The sequence below is a fragment of the Anoplolepis gracilipes genome, chromosome 15 (genome assembly GCF_047496725.1).
Source record: "Anoplolepis gracilipes chromosome 15, ASM4749672v1, whole genome shotgun sequence".
Lineage (NCBI taxonomy): Eukaryota > Metazoa > Arthropoda > Insecta > Hymenoptera > Formicidae > Anoplolepis > Anoplolepis gracilipes.
In genome coordinates this window covers 5838894-5858250 of record NC_132984.1, presented here as the reverse complement: position 1 = coordinate 5858250, position 19357 = coordinate 5838894, and the positions used below count along the sequence as shown (strand labels likewise).

General features: G+C 27.1%; 2 protein-coding genes across 3 annotated transcripts; both read right to left on the bottom strand.

Moving 5' to 3' along the window:
* Positions 1-2508: 2508 nt before the first annotated feature.
* Positions 2509-6934, bottom strand: LOC140674002 (uncharacterized). The gene is made up of 8 exons (XM_072907299.1): positions 6611-6934; positions 4783-5130; positions 4250-4712; positions 3960-4123; positions 3746-3860; positions 3405-3563; positions 2910-3201; positions 2509-2681 (listed from the first exon to the last, which is right to left on the bottom strand). Exons 1-8 carry the CDS (start codon positions 6766-6768, stop codon positions 2509-2511), a joined length of 1872 nt encoding a protein of 623 aa, XP_072763400.1. The 5' UTR covers positions 6769-6934.
* A 1932-nt stretch (positions 6935-8866) lies between these two features.
* LOC140674001 (F-box only protein 21-like) lies at positions 8867-15149 on the bottom strand. 2 transcript variants are annotated; one of them, XM_072907297.1, is made up of 9 exons: positions 14316-15149; positions 13473-13610; positions 11121-11438; positions 10587-11040; positions 10339-10475; positions 10124-10238; positions 9808-9969; positions 9290-9581; positions 8867-9062 (listed from the first exon to the last, which is right to left on the bottom strand). In XM_072907297.1, exons 1-9 carry the CDS (start codon positions 14471-14473, stop codon positions 8890-8892), a joined length of 1947 nt encoding a protein of 648 aa, XP_072763398.1. In that variant the 5' UTR covers positions 14474-15149; the 3' UTR covers positions 8867-8889. The 2 variants fall into 2 exon arrangements, with proteins under 2 accessions (XP_072763398.1, XP_072763399.1); XM_072907298.1 differs by lacking the exons at positions 13473-13610; positions 14316-15149 and adding an exon at positions 12280-12516.
* Positions 15150-19357: the final 4208 nt, after the last annotated feature.

Sequence of the window (19357 nt, the reverse complement as noted above, 5' to 3'; positions counted from 1 at the left end):
AGTAAAAAAGGATTTTTATAGCGGTTTTATATCTTCTCTCGTCAGTAGATAATTTCTATATAAAATATTATACGTATATATGTATAAAATATTATATCTTTTTTTTAAATAATTTCACATTTATTTTTTGTTACTTTGCATTTGTATTTTTTACATATTTGAATCCTGTCGTGAAAAAAAAAAATTGATTGATCATTATAAATCATAGGTTTATTGTCCATTACGTGCCCGCACCATGCGAGAACGAAAGTGAGACCAAGAGCGTGCTGCGCACTACGTTGACTTGTACTCTTTCACTGTGGCTCATATATGTAATACTACTATACATCTACATTCTACTCGATAAAATAAGACAAAAATCAAGAATAACAAAATTGCGATAAAGGCTTCGTTTTTTAGTTATAAATATTTAAAAGTTCGTGTAAAAGGTATCTAAAGCTCGGCAATTCGCTGAATATTTTTGCGTCACAGAGTATTTTGAGAGCGATTCAGAAGATACAGTCTACGCAAGCCAAAAATTTTGCGGTTTACCATGCTTCGGGCACCTTTCACGCAAATTTTCAAACGCGCTTTAAATGTGTATTTGTATATACATATATATATATATATATATATATACAGGGTGTCTCATAACTAACGAGCCAACGCTCGTGAACGGATAGAGTACAGTGGACTGAACAAAAAAGTATTAGACCATTTTGCGATTTTTGCAATAATTATTAAAATATTAATTAAAAACGCTTAGCGAACAATATTATACATATGTACAAGATGTCCGGTAATAATCGTCCAACCTCTCTAGGACTGATAGAGCAGGTCAAACTGAACATAAAAGTCCTGTATCATTTTCCGATTTTCGCAATAATTATTAAAATATTAATTAAAACCGCTCAGCGTATGAGCGCTCAGCATAGCCTGAGCGTTTTTAATTAATAATTCAATAAATATTGCGCTAATCGCAAAATGATACAGGACTTTTATGTTTAGTTTGACCTGCTCTATCTGTCCTAGAGAGTTGGAGCGATTATTATCGAACATCTTGTAGATATGTATAATATTGTTCGCTAAGCGTTTTTAATTAATATTTTAATAATTATTGCAAAAATCGCAAAATGACTTAATACTTTTTTGTTTAGTTCACTGTACTCTACCCACTCATGAGCGTTGGCTCATTTGTTATAAGACACCCTGTATATGTCGTAGGCAAATGATTATTTTAGGAAAATAGCTCTTGACTAGGCGGATTTTATCTGGATAGTCAAATGGCTTTTATTCGTTTATTTGTGTTCACATGTTATTTTCCTAGGTAAACAGCATTTGTTTGAACATTATTTAAGAAAGTAGAAATGAAGATTATTTTATAAAGCAAAAACAGATATTTAAAAATTTAGTATGTTTAAAAATATACTATTTTGTTATTTTTTACTCCTATGCAAACAATATACTAATACATAGTCTTGTTTTAAAATACATAATGTATATTTTATAAAAAATAAAACTTCACAATACAAATTAATAACAAATTTAAAAAGCGATTGACAGTTCATGATAAATATGTTTTATTGCAAAAATTTTCTCTTTACGCTTTTTTAAATTAAGATTTTTCGTTTCATCAATTAACTGAGTAAAAAGAATAATGCTCTTGAAAAATACAGAATTTTGACATTTCTTAAAATATCTATGTTTAAGCCATTACACAATGATAAATATCATTTTGTCCCCATAAGTTCATATTGATAATAATATCTATAGGATGTTTATAGCAATATAAACTTGCAAATTTTGGATTGATTTTCAGTATATTTCAGTTAATTATCTTATTAATCTTATAAAACCGAAATGCTCGAATCTTTCCACTATTTTTGCTTTACAAAATAATTTTTATTTCTATTTTCCTAAATAGTGTTCAGACAAATGCTGTTTGCTAGAAAAATAGGATTTGAACATAAATAAATGAATGAAAGTCATTTGATCCGCCAGAGAGCATTTGCCTAGTCAAAAAATATTCACTATTTTTGCTTTACAAAATAATAATGTTTACTTTTATTTTCCTAAAATAATCATTTGCCTACGATATAAATATAAAATGTGTGCATATGCGTGCGATATTCATCTACAATTTATAAATTAAAAATAAAAATATGGTCCTGTCTCAATTTATAGAGTTAATTTCCTTATCAAAAAGGGAACCATCGTTTGGAAGAGCAACATATAATGGCGACATTTCGTCGTTTATCTACTTTGCGAACCTTGAGGCTCGTTCGATCGAGTCATTCTTTTGTAAAATGTCTGATTTTAAAAAAGTCATTGTCATGCTCTTTCTTTCGATTTGTCCTTCTCTGGGTTTAGATGTTACAATATTATGTAATAAAATGTTTAAATATATAATATATTATTAAGAGAGGAAGGAAAGTTTAAATATACATATAAATAATATATATAATATTCTTAACAGCAAAATTTCGTATATTTTAAATATTGCATATTATAATTTACATTGTCATATTGTTAAGTTTGTGATTTTGTTTCTATTGCAGTTACAGTGGCAGTTACAGCAGCATCCAGCGGGAAACGTTTTGCCAGCGCTTTGTTTGGTACGTAATGCGTGTCTTCGAATTTATTAAAGTAACGACCTATTTCACTATTTACGATCGATTTCGGCGTTGTTAAACTTATAGTGTCTACGATATAAATTCGAATAAAAAATAAATTAATGTGTGATCATTAAAATTAAATAATAATAAAATAAATACAACAATAAATACTTAAATAAATAAGTTAACAAAAAAGAAAACAAGATGAATTAAAATAAAGTATTATTTTTCAATATACATGTATAAAGAGATGAGGTTAATGAAGAAACAATTGTAATTTAAAATAAAAACGCATTAATATAATGATAATCATACCTTCTTCCACGTAACACATTTCATCATTTTCGGTAAGAATAAAGTAACGTGTTTGTTTTTTCTTTATATCACTACAGATCTTCAACGGATAAATATTAGGATTATATCTTCTATCTTTTCTAACGATTTTAACCGAAAATCTGCCCTCATATCGATGCCATCCAATTATCACACCTGCAGGACAGTCTGTAGATTCATTAGAATGTGTGACAATCATTCCAACTGCAAATTTTATTTCTTCTGATCTTGCATTTGGCACCCATCTTTCATCATTTACCATCACTAGGCTGACCTGGAAATTGTAAGTTCAATCTATAATTCTTATATTCCTTGTCAAGTAGTCCTTAAATAAATGTTGGTAGAAAGTTTAATTACAGCTAATTAAATTATAACTAATTATAATTCTTTTGTAATTGTATATGTTATTAGAAAAAAAATTTGGAGATTGCTTATTATTATCATTATTAATATGCGACACGTGTAGTGCTTACTTACAATATAGTGTGTATTAATTTCATTTATAAATGTCCTACTCCAACTGTTGAAGCTCATAATCGAGTTTAAATTTATGAGGTCAGTCGTTATATTTGCATGACGCAGCTCGTAGTCGGATGGATCAAAATAAATGGTATCAAAGGAGAGTATATCCATCATCTATAATAATGAAAAAATATTTAAATGTAAATAAGGTTTTAATTACAAATGAGAAAATTATACATTGTGCAAGTCTTTCTGCTTATAAAACTTGTTTTATTTATTCATATTTTTGTTAATATTAGAAATTTATTAATTAATATTAAAATTTATAAAAATAATATGTGAATAATTGTGCCAACCTCATTAGCTGTTATTATTTCAAATGTTTCAAATTGCTGTAGCCTGATAAAACAATTTGGGAATGTGTTAGAATTAATTTGAAAACATCTTACATTTTCTGAATTATTCCTGGCACTGTAAACAATAAAAAATAATATATGTGTGCGTGTATGAATGATTAAAAATAAAAATATCAAAAAATTCAAATAATTTTAAATCTGATATTACACTTACTAACTTGGTTTCCAAAATAGAAAGAAACTATTATTTATATTTTCGTCAACATTATCATTGTCAAAATAATTGGATATTATATCACAACGTAGACCAAGTCTTCTGGCCACGCTGTGAAATATTACATATATTAATATTTCTTGACCACATTTATGTTCTAAAACCTATGTTAGAAATTACAATGCAGAAATTAATTAAAAGGAAAACATTTTTAAAGTTACAACAAACATATGATCATGTTTACAGCATAATTGACCATATTTTTATATGTTATAATCTATAGAACTTACATAATCTATACATTTATGTTTTTTGTATGTATTCCACTCTATATTTCTTAATTTCCTTGGCCGAAAATTTAATTTGCCAAATATATATTCCTCGAGTGTGTCCATAATCTGTGTTCCTTCTGTTTTATTCCAATGATTATCGTCGATATTGTTGTTTCTCCAATAGGCAAAATATTCAGCGGACGTCGAAAATATCGAATGATCGGGATGTTTCTCTCTGAGGCTATTCAATATCTCTTCTATCATATTATTTAGTGACTTTGATATGGACTCGTACCGTACATCCTTTGGAAACAGTTGTAACGTGCGTGCTACAAAGGTAGCACTTTCTTCGAAAAGCATTTTGTCATTAGGTAGTTGTTGAAATTTTGATATTTTTGCATTTAGTTGATGTTGGTGCAGATATCTATACAGTTGTACATTGTGATACATTTCCATTAGATCGAAAGTATCTGAGTCTATTCTGAAAAACATATTAACTGTACAAATATTAATCTGTAAAGTAAAGAGTACTTTAATTTATATAATCTTACAGTAAGTATTTTTGAAAGTATAAGTTTCGAAGCTCTTCAACATAGAAAGAAATTTTTATATCATCGTCAGGCTTCAAATTTACTTCTCTTAAATTAATCTTCTCAAATTCTTCACCTAACTCAAATATGTCAGTGAACGATAAATTACTGATTAATATATCCTTAGAATAATATTTTTGAATTTGTTGTGGCATGAAATTCTGTAAGTGTCTCTTACAATTAATGCCTGTTTCTATAAAGAATACTTTGGAAATTTTTATTTTGTTCTGTTCATTCTCTTCAGATCCATTCTGTTCATTTTTCTGTTTATTTATCAGCTTGTCATAATGTTTTCTCGTAATAGGCCATCTGAAATTGAAACAAATAATATTTTCGTAAATTTTAAAACACACTATTGAATTAGTTATAAGTTTTCAAAGAATTAAATTGGTTAAGTTACTTAATATACAATATTATTCAAAATATACAATATTATTTCAAAATATCAATTTTTTTAGTGTAAAATAAGATATGTATAGTATATAATTTTCAAATTTAAATTATAATTAAGTTTTTATCACTATAACAATAATATACAACATTATAGGCTTATTATGTTACTATTTTAAAATACAATATTATAAGTATAATATTATAGAATAAAGATACAGAATTATTAAACGAAGCTTATTATTATGACATCTTACAAGAATTAAAAAACATATAAAAACTTGTTTATAAGACGAAAATAATTTCGAATAATATTATTATGTCTAAATATTAGAAAGGTTGTTCCTCGACCTTTGGATCATTTTATCAGGATAGTTGTGATTTTGTTGGAAGTGAGATGTCTCATTCTATTAGGGGAGCGTTTTGGCAATTTTTTAAAGATGCAATGGACACACAAGTAAGCTTAAGACGAAAAAAATTCGTAATTAATTGGTTATCTCTAAAATTTTAACACAACAATGTCAAGGCAATTTTTAAAATTTGTTATAGAATTTACAACTTTACGCATAAAAAAAATTTAAAAAAAAATAAAAAAAACGCATAGATTGTTGTTGGTGGACAGTTGTGTTTTTCGCCCTCAACCGTCTACGTTATAATTTAGAACAATAAATATTATTATTTCTTAAACATATAATTTAATTTGCTCGTTTATTGGTCGTATTAATTAGTAATTATTTGTAGATTAAAATAAGAGCGGTAACAATTTATATATTTATTTATAATATTATAGCTTTATTAGCTATAATATTATATTATATTTATTTAGCTAAATATTATCTTTACAGCTATACGTAACTATGACAAATTACTTAACAAATTACTTAACATTCTCTGTACTTATAAAACATAAATTTATCAAATTATACAATAATATAAATAAGATAATTAAATTAGTAAAATAAAAATAATAAAATATTATCATTTAATTATGAAAAATTAATGTAAATTTTATGTTTTGAATTATATAAATTTTAATTTAATTATATAGATTTATATATATATATATATATATATATATATATGTGTGTGTGTGTGTGTGTGTGTATTATTAAAAGGTATAGTATTTAACTTTTCCATTAATTAATTACATAAAAAATTTGATTAATAAAGAATTGGTTATACTTTTATATGTTTCTAGCTTTTATTGACCCGTTTCTTTATCGTTTTCGTATTGTATTACATTAAATTTATTTTTTTATTTTTTATAAAATATGCTTTTTGCAGTATTGAGTGTGTGATAGGTTAATAAGATATAATTGTGAAAAATTTACAAACAAATAATTAACTGGGAAAATTACAAACAAAGATTTAGTTCTGAAAATTTACAAAAAAAAATTACCTCTGAAGATACTTTTTTTCCTTAAAATTGTTGTATTTGGCTACGTGTTGAAATTTCTTGCACACGCATGTAAAGTTAATAATATCTTCAATTGTGATATCTTTGTATCCAAGAATAATATGTATCATCTCTTCTGGTAAGCATGTTATCGTAGCCATTATAAAAAGAAGTAAAACAAAAAAGTTCAAATACTACTCGAATATTACGCCAAACTTTTCGCGCGTAATTAACTCCAAGTTTAAACAATGTATACGAAATTTATTGCAACCTTTATCTTATGTCTTTTCCGATTGCCGAGAGTACAAGTGCGTGTCATGTACACTGCAGTAGTTCTTTACACTCTGTCTATCCATAGGGCTTTTGCCTACAGGACTATAGACTTAATAGAGAAAGTTTCTATCTCTTTCTAACACAGACTAGTGAGAGAAGCTTAACAACCAATAACGATGTCAGAGCGTGTTGTTGATATGAATGAGTTCCATGCAGCGCGCATGCTCTGCTACGTAAGTCACGCCCACTAGAAAGAGATAGAAACTCATATTAATGACAGTTATCCTTTCTCAGTGATGGATATCCTCACTACCGGTTTTCCACCTTATAAGCAATCTATTCTACTAACAATAAGTCTATGTACAGGACGCGGTAGCCAATTATTTTATATCTTTTCCATAACAGCAAATGATTGATTGGCTATCGCGTCCCTTTTTGCCGCGCGGCAAGCGTTTTCGCATAATTGAGCAGAAGCCCTCAGTCTGGAATTATCTGTAAACTTAAAAGTTCTTCTACTATACGATTGTCATTATGCACACAATAAGAAAATGTTTTTGTATCACGACGGAAATATCTCAGGTAATGCATTCCTGAGGGACATCCTTCAAGTTTTGAATTTCAAAGAACTTTACCTGACTTCTGTTATACATATCTCGCATAGTGAAATACATATTTAGAAGAATGCAAAACATCAGATTTTAAAAAATTTCTATTTAATACTTTTATATGTTACGAGAATATTCTGTATAAATTTTTAATCCAATTTTTTTCAAAATAATGAGATATATTGATGTGTGTGTGAATTAAGCGTGAGACCCATTTTTTTTCATGTAGGTATTTATTTATTTTAATATTATTCATTTTCTGCTTTTAAACTGTGTTCTCTACTGAAAAGCATTGAATTAATATTTGTAAGAGAGTCTTTGAGTTTCAAGGTTGTTACCTTTTGTACATGTCCTTGATATAATGAAATAAAAATTATTGATTTGGTATGGAGTGCCCGTATATACACCGTTTGCCTGAAAAAAAAGGAAGTTCTCTGAAAATTCTCTAGAAAAGTCTCTAAAAATTTTCTATCTTTGCAATCAACACGCTTGAAAAGTTTGTCGTACGACACATGTCATATCAGTTTTAGTGCCTAAACATAAAGATTGTTGTGATTGTTTTTGAAGCTTGATTATATGTATAGTTAAAGGTTGTAAAATTAAGTCGGAGATGTAAAGATCAACACACAAGGATTTACGCCAACGTAATATAAATACATCTACACATTCTTTGTCGGAGTAAAAAGGAGTAAAAATAGGAGTAAAAAATAACAAAATAGTATATTTTTAAATATCCACTGTTTTTGTGCTTTACAAAATAATTTTTATTTCTATTTTCCTAAATAGTGTTCAGACAAATGCTGTTTGCTAGAAAAATAGGATTTGAACATAAATAAATGAATGAAAGTCATTTGATCCGCCAGATAGCATTTGCCTAGTCAAAAAATATTCACTATTTTTGCTTTACAAAATAATAATGTTTACTTCTACTTTCCTAAAATAACCATTTGCCTACCACATATATATAAAATGTGTGCATATGCGTGCGATATTCATCTACAATTTATAAATTAAAAATAAAAATATGGTCCTGTCTCAAGTCATAGAGTTAATTTCCTTATCAAAAAGGGAACCACCGTTCGGAAGAGCAACATATAATGGCGACATTTCGTCGTTTATCTACTTTGCGAGCCTTAAGGCTCGTTCGATCGAGTCATTCTTTTGTAAAATGTCTGATTTTGAAAAAGTCATTGTCATGCCCTTTCTTTCGATTTGTCCTTCTCTGGGTTTAGATGTTACAATATTATGTAATAAAATATTTAAATATACAATATAATATTAAGAGAGGAAAGAAATATATTTAAATATTTAAATATACCTATAAATAAAAAATATATAATATTCTTGACAACAAAATTTCGTATATTTTAAATGATACATATTATAATTTATAATGTTGTGTTATTAAGTTTGTGACTTTGTTTCTGTTGCAGTTACATTGGCAGTTACAGCGGCATCCAGCGGGAAACGTTTTGCCAGCGCTTTGTTTGGTACGTAATGCGTGCCTTCGAATTTATTAAAGTAACGACCTATTTCACTATTTACAATCCATTTTGGCGTTGTTAAAGTTATAGCGTCTACGATATAACCCGAATAAAAAATAAATTAATGTGTGATCATTAAAATTAAATAATAATAAAATAAATACAACAATAAATACTTAAATAAATAAGTTAACAAAAAAGAAAACAAGATGAATTAAAATAAAGTATTATTTTTTAATATACATATATAAACAGATGAGATTAATAAAGAAAAAATTGTAATTTAAAATAAAAACGCATCAATATAACAATAATCATACCTTCTTCCACGTAACACATTTCATCATTTTCGGTAAGAATAAAATAATATGTTTGTTTTTTCTTTGTATCACTACAGATCTTCAAAGGATAAATGTTAGGATTATATCTTCTATCTTCTACAGACACTTTAACCGAAAATCTGGCCTCATATCGATGCCATCCAATTATCACACCTGCAGGACAGTCTGTAGATTGATTAGAATGTGTGACAATCATTCCAACTGCAAATTTTATGTCTTCTGATCTTATATTCGGCACCCATCTTTCATCACTTATCATTGTTAGGTTAAACTGGAAATTGTAAGTTCAATCTATAATTTATATTTCTTGTGAAGTAGTTCGTAAATAAATGTTTGCAGAAAGTTTTATTACATTTAAATTATAATTAATTGTAATTCTACAGTTAAATTATAATTAATTATAAGTTTTATGTAGTTGTATATGTTATCAGAGAGAAGCCTTAGAGATTGTTTATTATGATTATTATTAAAATGCGGCCTGTGCGAAACTTACGTACAGTACAGTGTGGTCCAATTTTTTTTAAACTCGTACTCCAATCTTTTAAATTCATATCCCAGTGGAAACTAGTATTTATGCGGTATTCCAGCGAATTTGGTGAATACATTTTCCACGAATATTCATCATCAAACTGGATCAAAAACAAAAGTATATCTTGCATCTATAATAATGAAAGAAGGTTTAAACGTAAGTAAAGTTCTAGTTACAAATGAGAAAATTATACAATTGTGCAAGTCTTTTTGCTTATTAAACTTGTTTTATTCATTCAGAAATTTATTAATTAATGTAAAAATTACATATGAGTAATTGCCAACCTTTTTAGCTGTTATTACTTCAAATCTTTTAAATGGCTCCTGCTTGATAAAACAATCAGGGAATTTGTTAGAATTTATTCTAAAACATCTTACATTTTCTAAACTATTTGTAGCACTGTAAACAATAAAAAATAATATATGTGTGCGTGTGTGTATGATAAAAATATAAATATCAAAAAATTTAAATAATTTCAAATCTGACATTACACACTTACTAACTTGGTTGCCAAAATAGACAGATACGATTATCGGAATATCCGCTTATTATATCGCAACGTAGACCAAGTCTTCTGGCCACGCTATGATATATTATAAATAAAATTATTTCTTGGCCATATTTATGTTCTAAAACCTATGGCAGAAATTAAAAGGAAAACATTTTTAAGATTACAACGAACATTTAGCCATGGTTACAGCATAAATGATTATATTTTAATCATATATTGTAATCTACAGTACTTACATAATCTATACATTTGTATTTTAATTGTGTTTTCCACTCTGTGTTTTCCGATTTGTTTCGTCGAAAATTTAATTTGCCGAATATATATTCTTCCAGCGTATGTATGATCTGCATTCCTTCTGTTTCGTTCCAATAATTATCGTCGATATTATTATTTTCCCAATAGGAAAAATTTTCAGCGGACGTCGAGAATATCGAATGATCGGGATGTTTCTCTCTCAGGTTACTCAATACGCCTATTGCTATACTATGTAGTGACGCTATTATGGATGAGTAAAGTACATTTCTTTCAGATTGTAATTTTTGTGCCATAATAGTCGCACTTTTTTCCAATAGTTGCACTTTGTGAGGTTGCTCTTCAAATTTTTCCATTTTCATCCTCAGCATACGTTGCATCAGACAGTTAGAGAATTGTACAATGTAATATTTTTCCGTTAAATCGTAAACAGTTTTTCTGAAAAAATTTACATATTACCTATGCAATTTGTATGTTAGTTCATAAATTTAATAGTACCTTAATGTATATAATCTTACCGTGAAAATTGAGTCAGCAAGTTTTTAATCTCATCAAAATAGAAATACATTTTTATATCATTTTCACGCTTCAAAAGTAATTTCAATAAATTTTCATCTACGTGAAATACGTAACTGAAGTGTGCTAAATTACTGATTGATATATCCTTAAAATACTTTTCAATTTGTGGTGGCATGAAATTCCGTAATTCTTTTGCAAACTTAATGCCTGTTTCCATAAAGTTTACACATTTTTTATTTTTCTGTTTATTTTCTTCAGACTCTTTCTGTTCATTATTTTTAAACTGCTTATCAAAATGTTTTCTCGCAGTAGGCCATCTGAAATTGGAACAAATGATATTTTCATAAATTAAAAAAAAACACTATTTTATTATAAGTTATACATAAGTTTTAACTTATAATTTATAATGCAAAGTAAAATAAAAATAGTTAAACATATATTATAATTAAAATATATATAGTTTACATATAGAATATATAATTTAAGGAAATTTATTGCAAAAATTATTTCTTAATATATTATTTATTTTATTTATATTATTATATGTATAAGATTGTTTTTGCTCAGTTTACTGTGCCCTACCTGCTCACGAGCGTTGGCAAGTGTTCTGGGACACCCTGTATATATATATATATATATATATATATGTATAAATAAATTATTAAAAATAAATGATATATATATATATATATATATATATATATATCATTTATTTTTAATATTTTTTAATTTTTTTACTACATACATACATACATACATATATATATTTATATATATTTATAATATTTATTTTATATTATATTATAGATATAAACAAAACAGAACTAATGAAAGTCAAGGCACAGGAAAGTGAGCAGTTGTCTTTAAAAATTTGTTTTTATATTATTAAAAAAAGGTACAGCATTTAACTGTTTTATTAATTAATTAGATAATAAATTTAATTATTAAAGAATTGTTTGCAATTTTTCATGTTTTTGATTTTTTATTAACTCGTTTTTTAACCATTTTTATATTGTTTATTATATTAAATTTATTTGTGTATTGTTTATAAAATATGCTTTTTCAAGTATTGAGTGTGTGGTAGGTTAATAAGATAAAATTGCGAAAAATTTACAAACAAATAATTATTTCTGGAAATTTACAAAAAAAAAAAATTACCTTTGAAGAAACTTTTTTTCCTTAAAACTGTTGTATTTGGCTACGTTTTGAAATTTCTTGCACACGCATCTAAAGTTAATAATATCTTCAATGGTAATATCTTTGTATGCAAGTATGTTAGCTATCACTTCTTTAGATAAGCACATTATCGTAGCCATTATGAAAAATAGTTAAACTTAAAGCTAATGTAATTTTAAAAACTCAAAAAAATTCTAAAAAATATTACTAAGGCCAAACTATTTGCGTATAATTAATTCTCTGTTTAAAATTATACAAAATTTACTGCGATACTGTTCTTAAGTGTTTTCCGATTGCCGAGGACACGTGCGTATCACATACACTACAGAAGTTCGTTCGACTCTCAGTCTATCCATAGCATGGTAGAAAGAATATAGCATGATCTATAGTTTTGACTTATCTACAACCTAAAGGTTCTAGAACTATACAGTCGTAACTACACACACAATAAGAAAATATTGTTTGAAACTCAACGGGGATTTCTCAGGTAATATACAGGGTGTCCCAGAGCACTTGTGCCAACGCTCGTGAGCAGATAGGGCACAATAAACTGAGCAAAAAAGTCTTATACCATTTTGCGATTTTCGCAATAATTATTAAAATAATAATTAAAAACGCTTAGCGAAAAATATTATACATATTTAAGTGTATTAATTGTTAAGTCCGATTCTGGATTCTTTTCTTTTATGAAATATTAATTATCAACGAATATATAACAGGCAAGATGCGCTTTTCGGAAATTATAGTCAAGCCGCGAAAATAGCGGGTGTTAGAAATTGAAACTATGTGAAACATAAGAATAAACAGACAAATTAATAAACATTTACAGGCCTGCTGGCTTAAGAATTTTAAATAAAAGATAAGATCTTTGCAAATGAAAACTTTTACTAAGAATTAGATAAAAAAAATCTCATGATAAACAGATAAATATTTCGCTATGCCAGGGACATGGGTCCCGTAAAAGGAAAGCAGTTTTTTTTTTAAAAGTCGAAGGACTTCTCAGAAATATTATCTCAGATTGTGAAAGATTCCAGAAAAATGTTTCTACTGTGCGCATAATCATGTACCAAATGTAGTGAGAGAATTTTTAGGTTTACAGATTTCTCCAGAATACGGATGGCCAGTGAACATTAGGATAGGCCATGACCTTCTGATTGGTTAACCGTGCTGATTACCTTAGGCCATGGTGTAAAGATGCAAGGTGTAAAATTCCTGAAGATGCGCAGTCGTCCAAAGTAATGGCCGCTCGTCGACCAACCAGGAATTGACCCTTAATGCTGAAAAGTAATATGGCTGCGCACATGTTTCCCTTTCTAAAAAATCCATGAAACATCGAACTCGAATATATCGAAATGTTGAAGCCTTTTTTATTAAATTATTTAAATTATTATAAATTATGTGATAAAACAATGTACTATTTTCATGAAACTCGGAAAACACCATTATTAATCGTTTAGTTTATTATCTAAAAGAGAGCCTTGATCTTATTTATTTATTATTTCATACCATAATCTTCAATTTAAATTGTAATTAAAATTTATACTCTAACAATATACAATGATATAAACAATGGACAGTATTATAGCCATATTTTGTAATTGTGTCAAATTAACTTTTATATTCTGTGTATTTATAAAACATCAATTTAATGAGTTATTTCATAATATTATTAAATAAAATCATTATATTATTTAAACGGGTTAATAAAAGTCGAAAAGCAGAAAAGTGGATATGAGTTATTTACAAAAATTTTTTTGTTTGTTACAAAGGAAATACAAAATATAACTGTTATTAATTAATTAAACACTAAATTTAATTGATGAAAAAATTTATTGAAAATAATTGCTCGCTCTCTTTATGTGATATGACTTTCTTAATCTTTTTATATTTTTTATTGTATTTTTTATCTTCCTTATATGTCTTATTCTTATAGAATATATGTTTTGCAGAACTGATTGTATAATAAGTACTTTAATTAAATCAAATTGCGAAAAATTAACTAATTAACAAGTAATTACCTTTGAAAAAACTTCTTTTCTCTAAATATATTGTATTTTGCAGCGTGTTGAAATTTCTTGCACACACATCTAAAGTTAATAATATCCTCGATGCTGATATCATTGTAGCTAAGTATGATATCTATCACTTCTTCGGATAAACACATTATCGTAGCCATTATTAAAAAAGTTTAGTTAAAAATTTGGGAAAGCACAAGAAAGTAATTTAATTTAATAAGATGGGACGATGCTTTTCGCGTATCACTGATTCCCTGTTTGTAGTCAGACAAAATCTACTGCGAAACTTATATTCCTATGTATTTTCCAATTACCAGGAACACGTGTCGTATTTTCTACAATTCTCAACACTCTCTGTTCATTTCTATTCTGGAATTTTCTGTAAACCTAAAATCTCTAATTTTCTCCTAACCTAAAAGTTTTTCCACTACACAGTAATGCGCACAATAGGGCAAAGTTTCTGGAGTCTTTCAGGTAATACTCGTGAGAAATACTCCAACTTATGAATTTCAAAGAAATTTTCTGCTTTTTGTTTCATATGTTCCTGGTATAGTGAAAAACATAGGTATTCATAGAAGGAGTTTTGTTTAAGTTTAAAAGAATCCGTAAAATTAACTTTCACTTTTTCTTTAAAACAAATCCTTTTTATATGTTGAGAATATTTTCTAAAAATTTTAAATCAAATTTATTAAAAAATAATGAAAAACATGATGTCTGTGAACTAAAGGCGCACACATGGCACGCAGTTTTCCTCGTGAACATATTTAATTAATATTTTGCCCAATTATAAATTTCTACAAAAATAATTCTTATTATTTTGTAGGAAATTAAATCTGTTTTTATTTCTCTTTTTATTTTTCTTTTATTTATATTCTCATTATTTCTTTTGTCTACTCTTTCTTTTTGTTTTTAATTATTTTTAATAAAATCAAATTTCTAAAAAGTAAATACATAATTGGTATAAATGTTAAAAAAATATGTTTATTCAGTTTTATATTAACTTTGTTATATTGTGATTTTACATAACAGTCTTAAATTAACTATTAATTAATAGAAATTTCTTTATAAAAAACACAATCAACGAAAAAATTGTTATTGATTTATAGATTACAGAATGTATAATTTAAGTATTTCGTAAATGCAAGCATTTTTTAATATTTTATTCTGAAATAAATTTATACTTTGATGTGAATTTGACGGCTGTATTTTGAGTTACAGAATTCGATAAATTTAATATTTAAAGTTTGTATTTTTTTTCGAAATTTTTAAAAATTTGCTATACTTTCATAAATCTTTCCGAGTTTAAAATGTATTTATAGTAAAATTTATTTTTAACACGCTAGAAAAATTTGTCGCACGATAAATGTAATATCAGTCTAAAAGAACAGGTACTACTAAAAGTATAATTTAAGGTATGTCTTTTTTGTCAGTTTAACTGATATAATCTCGACAAAAGATTCAGAACATGATAAAAATAGATTATTTGCATCTGGTCGGATAAATTGGAAGTAGTCCGTTTTATTGTCTATTTGAAGTACAAAATCGAAATTTCTATATAACTTAAATACATATATAATTCATTATATCATTATATTATTATAACTTAAATACATATATAATTTACTATATTATTAATTATGATTAATTCTAAATGCAATTATAAAGCATTTTTATTTTGAACTGACCATATTTTGACGTCAAAATGTCGTGTGCTTACTACTGGGATGTCTAAAATATAATTTAAAAAAAATTTTATAGGATAAAAGCAGTTTTTTTTAAGAAGAAAAGGGATTACTCGACGAAGGAAAGAAAAAAAAAATAATAAAGTAGCCTTTTTAACATGCATTGGAGAAACTGAGGATTGTATTGCCGATTTTGGATCAAGTTCTCATATGACGAATGACTTAATCACTTTAAAGGAAGAACGGAGAATAATAACAAAGGCCGGAGTAGCAAATAAAGAAGGAACAATGACAGCAAAGACTGGAATAATTGATCTAGTGAATTACGAATTAAACAATGTATTATATACAGGGTGTCCCATTTTAAATAACGACCTCAAATACAGGATTGGAGAAGTTAATTTTTTTTTAACTAAGTTAAGTTGAAAGTTAATTGGCAATAAATTAAATAAGTTAACATTTAAAGTTAAAAACAAAAACTAACTTAGTTAAGAGTTAAGTTAAAAAGTTAAAAATTAAAGTTAAAAGTTAACGTTAATTATATAAAACTACATTTCTTGCATAATTAATCTTTTAATTGATATTTTAATTTAGGCTATAATAAAAACATATATAAAAAAATAGAAAATATATTTTTCTTATAAATTATAAAAGACTATCTTTTTATTATTTTTTATTTTTTTTTATATATTATTAATTAGAATTTTAAATAGAGTTCTTCTAAAGTCCCTAATTTATTTCTTTCCCAAGCACTCTAATAATTCATTATCTAATAACAAATCGGCATATAAACAAATAAAATAGCTTTAATATATATATATTTTTTATACATTACATTATCATCAATTTTCATATGACTGATATTAATAAATTATTTATTAACTGATATAAAAAAAAAGCTAATAAGTTAAGTTAAAATTAACTAGTGTAAAGTTTAAAGTTTATAGCATTTAAAATCAACTAAGTTAAGTTAAAAGTTATTAACTTTTTAACTTAACTTTTAACTATTTAATTAGTTACCACCCAATCCTGCTCAAATATCTCACGAATAGTACCCCCTTGGGGGGTTTTTACGCCCTCCCCCCCCGCCAGGCAAATGCCTGTGTGTGTCACATATTGTCCGGGCCACGGGAACGCGGTCGCAGTATTACTCAAACGTCGGCACTACTTTTGAATATATATTTTTTGCAAAATAGGAATGGGCAGAGAGTTTAAAAAATTGTAGGGTATATGACACGTAGCAATTAGAAAATTCATAAAAATATCAACTTCTCAGAAGATTTCGTATGATTACAAACAGGATATTAATGATACGCAAATAGTTCGGTCCGATTTACTGAATTAAATTACTTTCTTGTGTTTTACTAAATTTTTCTTGTAAACAATAAAATGGCTACGTTACGTCCTTACCTGAAGATGTGATAAATATCATTTTTAGCTACAATAATATCAGCATTGAGGATATCATTAATTTCAGATATGTGTGCAAGAAATTTCAATACATAGCCAAATACAACAAGTTTATTGAGAAAAAGTTTTTTCAGGGGTAATTACTTATTAATTAGTTAATTTTTCGCAATTTGATTTTATTAAAGTACCTATTATACAATTAGCTTTGCAAAAAATGTATTTTATAAAATATAAAAAATGTAAGTATTTACAATAAAAAATATAACAAGATTAAGAAAGTCAATTCACATAAAAAGCGTGAGCAATTATTTTTAATAAATTTTTTGATCAATTTAATTTATTGTTTGCTTAATTAATAGAATAACTAATAGAACAATTTATGGGACATTCTGTATATACTGCACTTTATTTTGCATTAAAACAAGAAAATCGATATATTGACTAATTATGTATATTACACAATTTAATTTTTTAAAAACTTACTATTACTAATGCAATAGTTTAGTGTTTTTGTTTCAATTTATAATAATATTATTTATTTCAATTTCAGGTGGCCTACAGCGAAAAAACTCTATGAGAGCCAATTTAAGAGAGATGAACAGAAAGAATCTGAAGGAAATAAACAGAAAAATAAAAACATATTAAACTGTATAGAAACTGGCATTAAGTATATAAGAGAATTACGGAATTTTATGTCACAACAAATTCAAAAATATTACTCTAACCATATATTAATCAATAACTTAACATGTTTCACTGACGTATTTGGGTTAGATGCAGACTCAATACGTGAGAAGTATGAAGAAAATCTAATAGTTCTTTTCCACATTGATGAGATTAAAAACTTGCTTACTCAATTTTTACAATAAGATTATATAAATTAAAGTACCATTAGCTTTTCAGATTAACATACGCATTACACTGTTATTATGTAAATTTTTCAGAAAAGCTGTTTGCGATCTAACGGAAAGATATTACTATATACAATTGTTTAAGACTCCTGAGTACTCGCCGCGGAACTTCGATGTCGACGGTGGCGACATATAGTTCTGTCTCTTTCTCTCTTTTGGGAAATATGTCAGAAGCGAGAAATGACAGCCCAATTTATGTTGCGATCTACGTCGTAATTATTTGCTTTTTGCTAGTGTTGTGATGTGCAACGTATTTATGAAACTTGTAAAAATGGACGGCTGCCAAGCTGTATAAGGAATAAACTGTGTAAAGTAACATTTTCCTCTCCTTTCGACAGCTGTCAAATCGCGTGTTTTTCCGCATTTCAAGGGTTCATTTCGGATTCAATTTAGTTATTTATCAATTGTCAGGAGAAAGGATTACCAGCCGTCCATTTTTACAAGAGTGCTGAAGAGATTGGTAGTATTATTTCGTTGAAATATTTTTATTTACATGTCAATCATAACATAAATTAGGGTGCCATTTCTCGCTATTTCTCGCTTGTGACGTCACGATTTCAATATGGCCGCGGTGACTACTCAGGAGCCTTAACTATCTGTCTCAACGTATGTTGGATATAAAAATATCGAAATTTCACAAACAACCTCACAACACGCAACTTTTGGAACGGGCTGCTACTCTTGTAGCACGAAAGTTACAACCCCAAAAGCATGTACATTACTAGTGCCTAAATGCATCACTAGATAATATCGTGCAAGAAGTATTGAAATGTCTAAAAATGAAACATCCTGACCATTCGATATTCTCGATACGTGCAGAAAATTTTTCCTATTGGAAAAACAACAATATCGACGATAATCATTGGAACGAAGCGGAAGGTACACAGATTATGAACACACTCGAGGAATATATATTTGGCAAATTAAACTTTCGTCGAAACAAATCGGAAAACACAGAGTGGCATAGACAATTAAAATACAAATGTATAGATTATGTAAGTACTATTAATTATATAATATATATTAGAAAAATATTGCCAAT

What these genes read in the sequence shown, in the direction of transcription:
- LOC140674002 (XM_072907299.1), bottom strand. Translation starts at nt 6,768, where the DNA reads ATGGCTACGATAACATGCTTACCAGAAGAGATGATACATATTATTCTT. An exon ending in TACTTTCAAAAATACTTACT is followed by an intron (nt 4,713 to 4,782) that starts GTAAGATTATAT and finishes TATGTTTTTCAG; the next exon opens with AATAGACTCAGATACTTTCG. An exon ending in AACATAAATGTATAGATTAT is followed by an intron (nt 4,124 to 4,249) that starts GTAAGTTCTATA and finishes TTTCTAACATAG; the next exon opens with GTTTTAGAACATAAATGTGG.
- LOC140674001 (XM_072907297.1), bottom strand. Translation starts at nt 14,473, where the DNA reads ATGGCTACGATAATGTGTTTATCCGAAGAAGTGATAGATATCATACTT. An exon ending in GAAAAGAAGTTTTTTCAAAG is followed by an intron (nt 13,611 to 14,315) that starts GTAATTACTTGT and finishes TGGATTTTTTAG; the next exon opens with AAAGGGAAACATGTGCGCAG. An exon ending in TTGCTGACTCAATTTTCACG is followed by an intron (nt 11,041 to 11,120) that starts GTAAGATTATAT and finishes AAATTTTTTCAG; the next exon opens with AAAAACTGTTTACGATTTAA.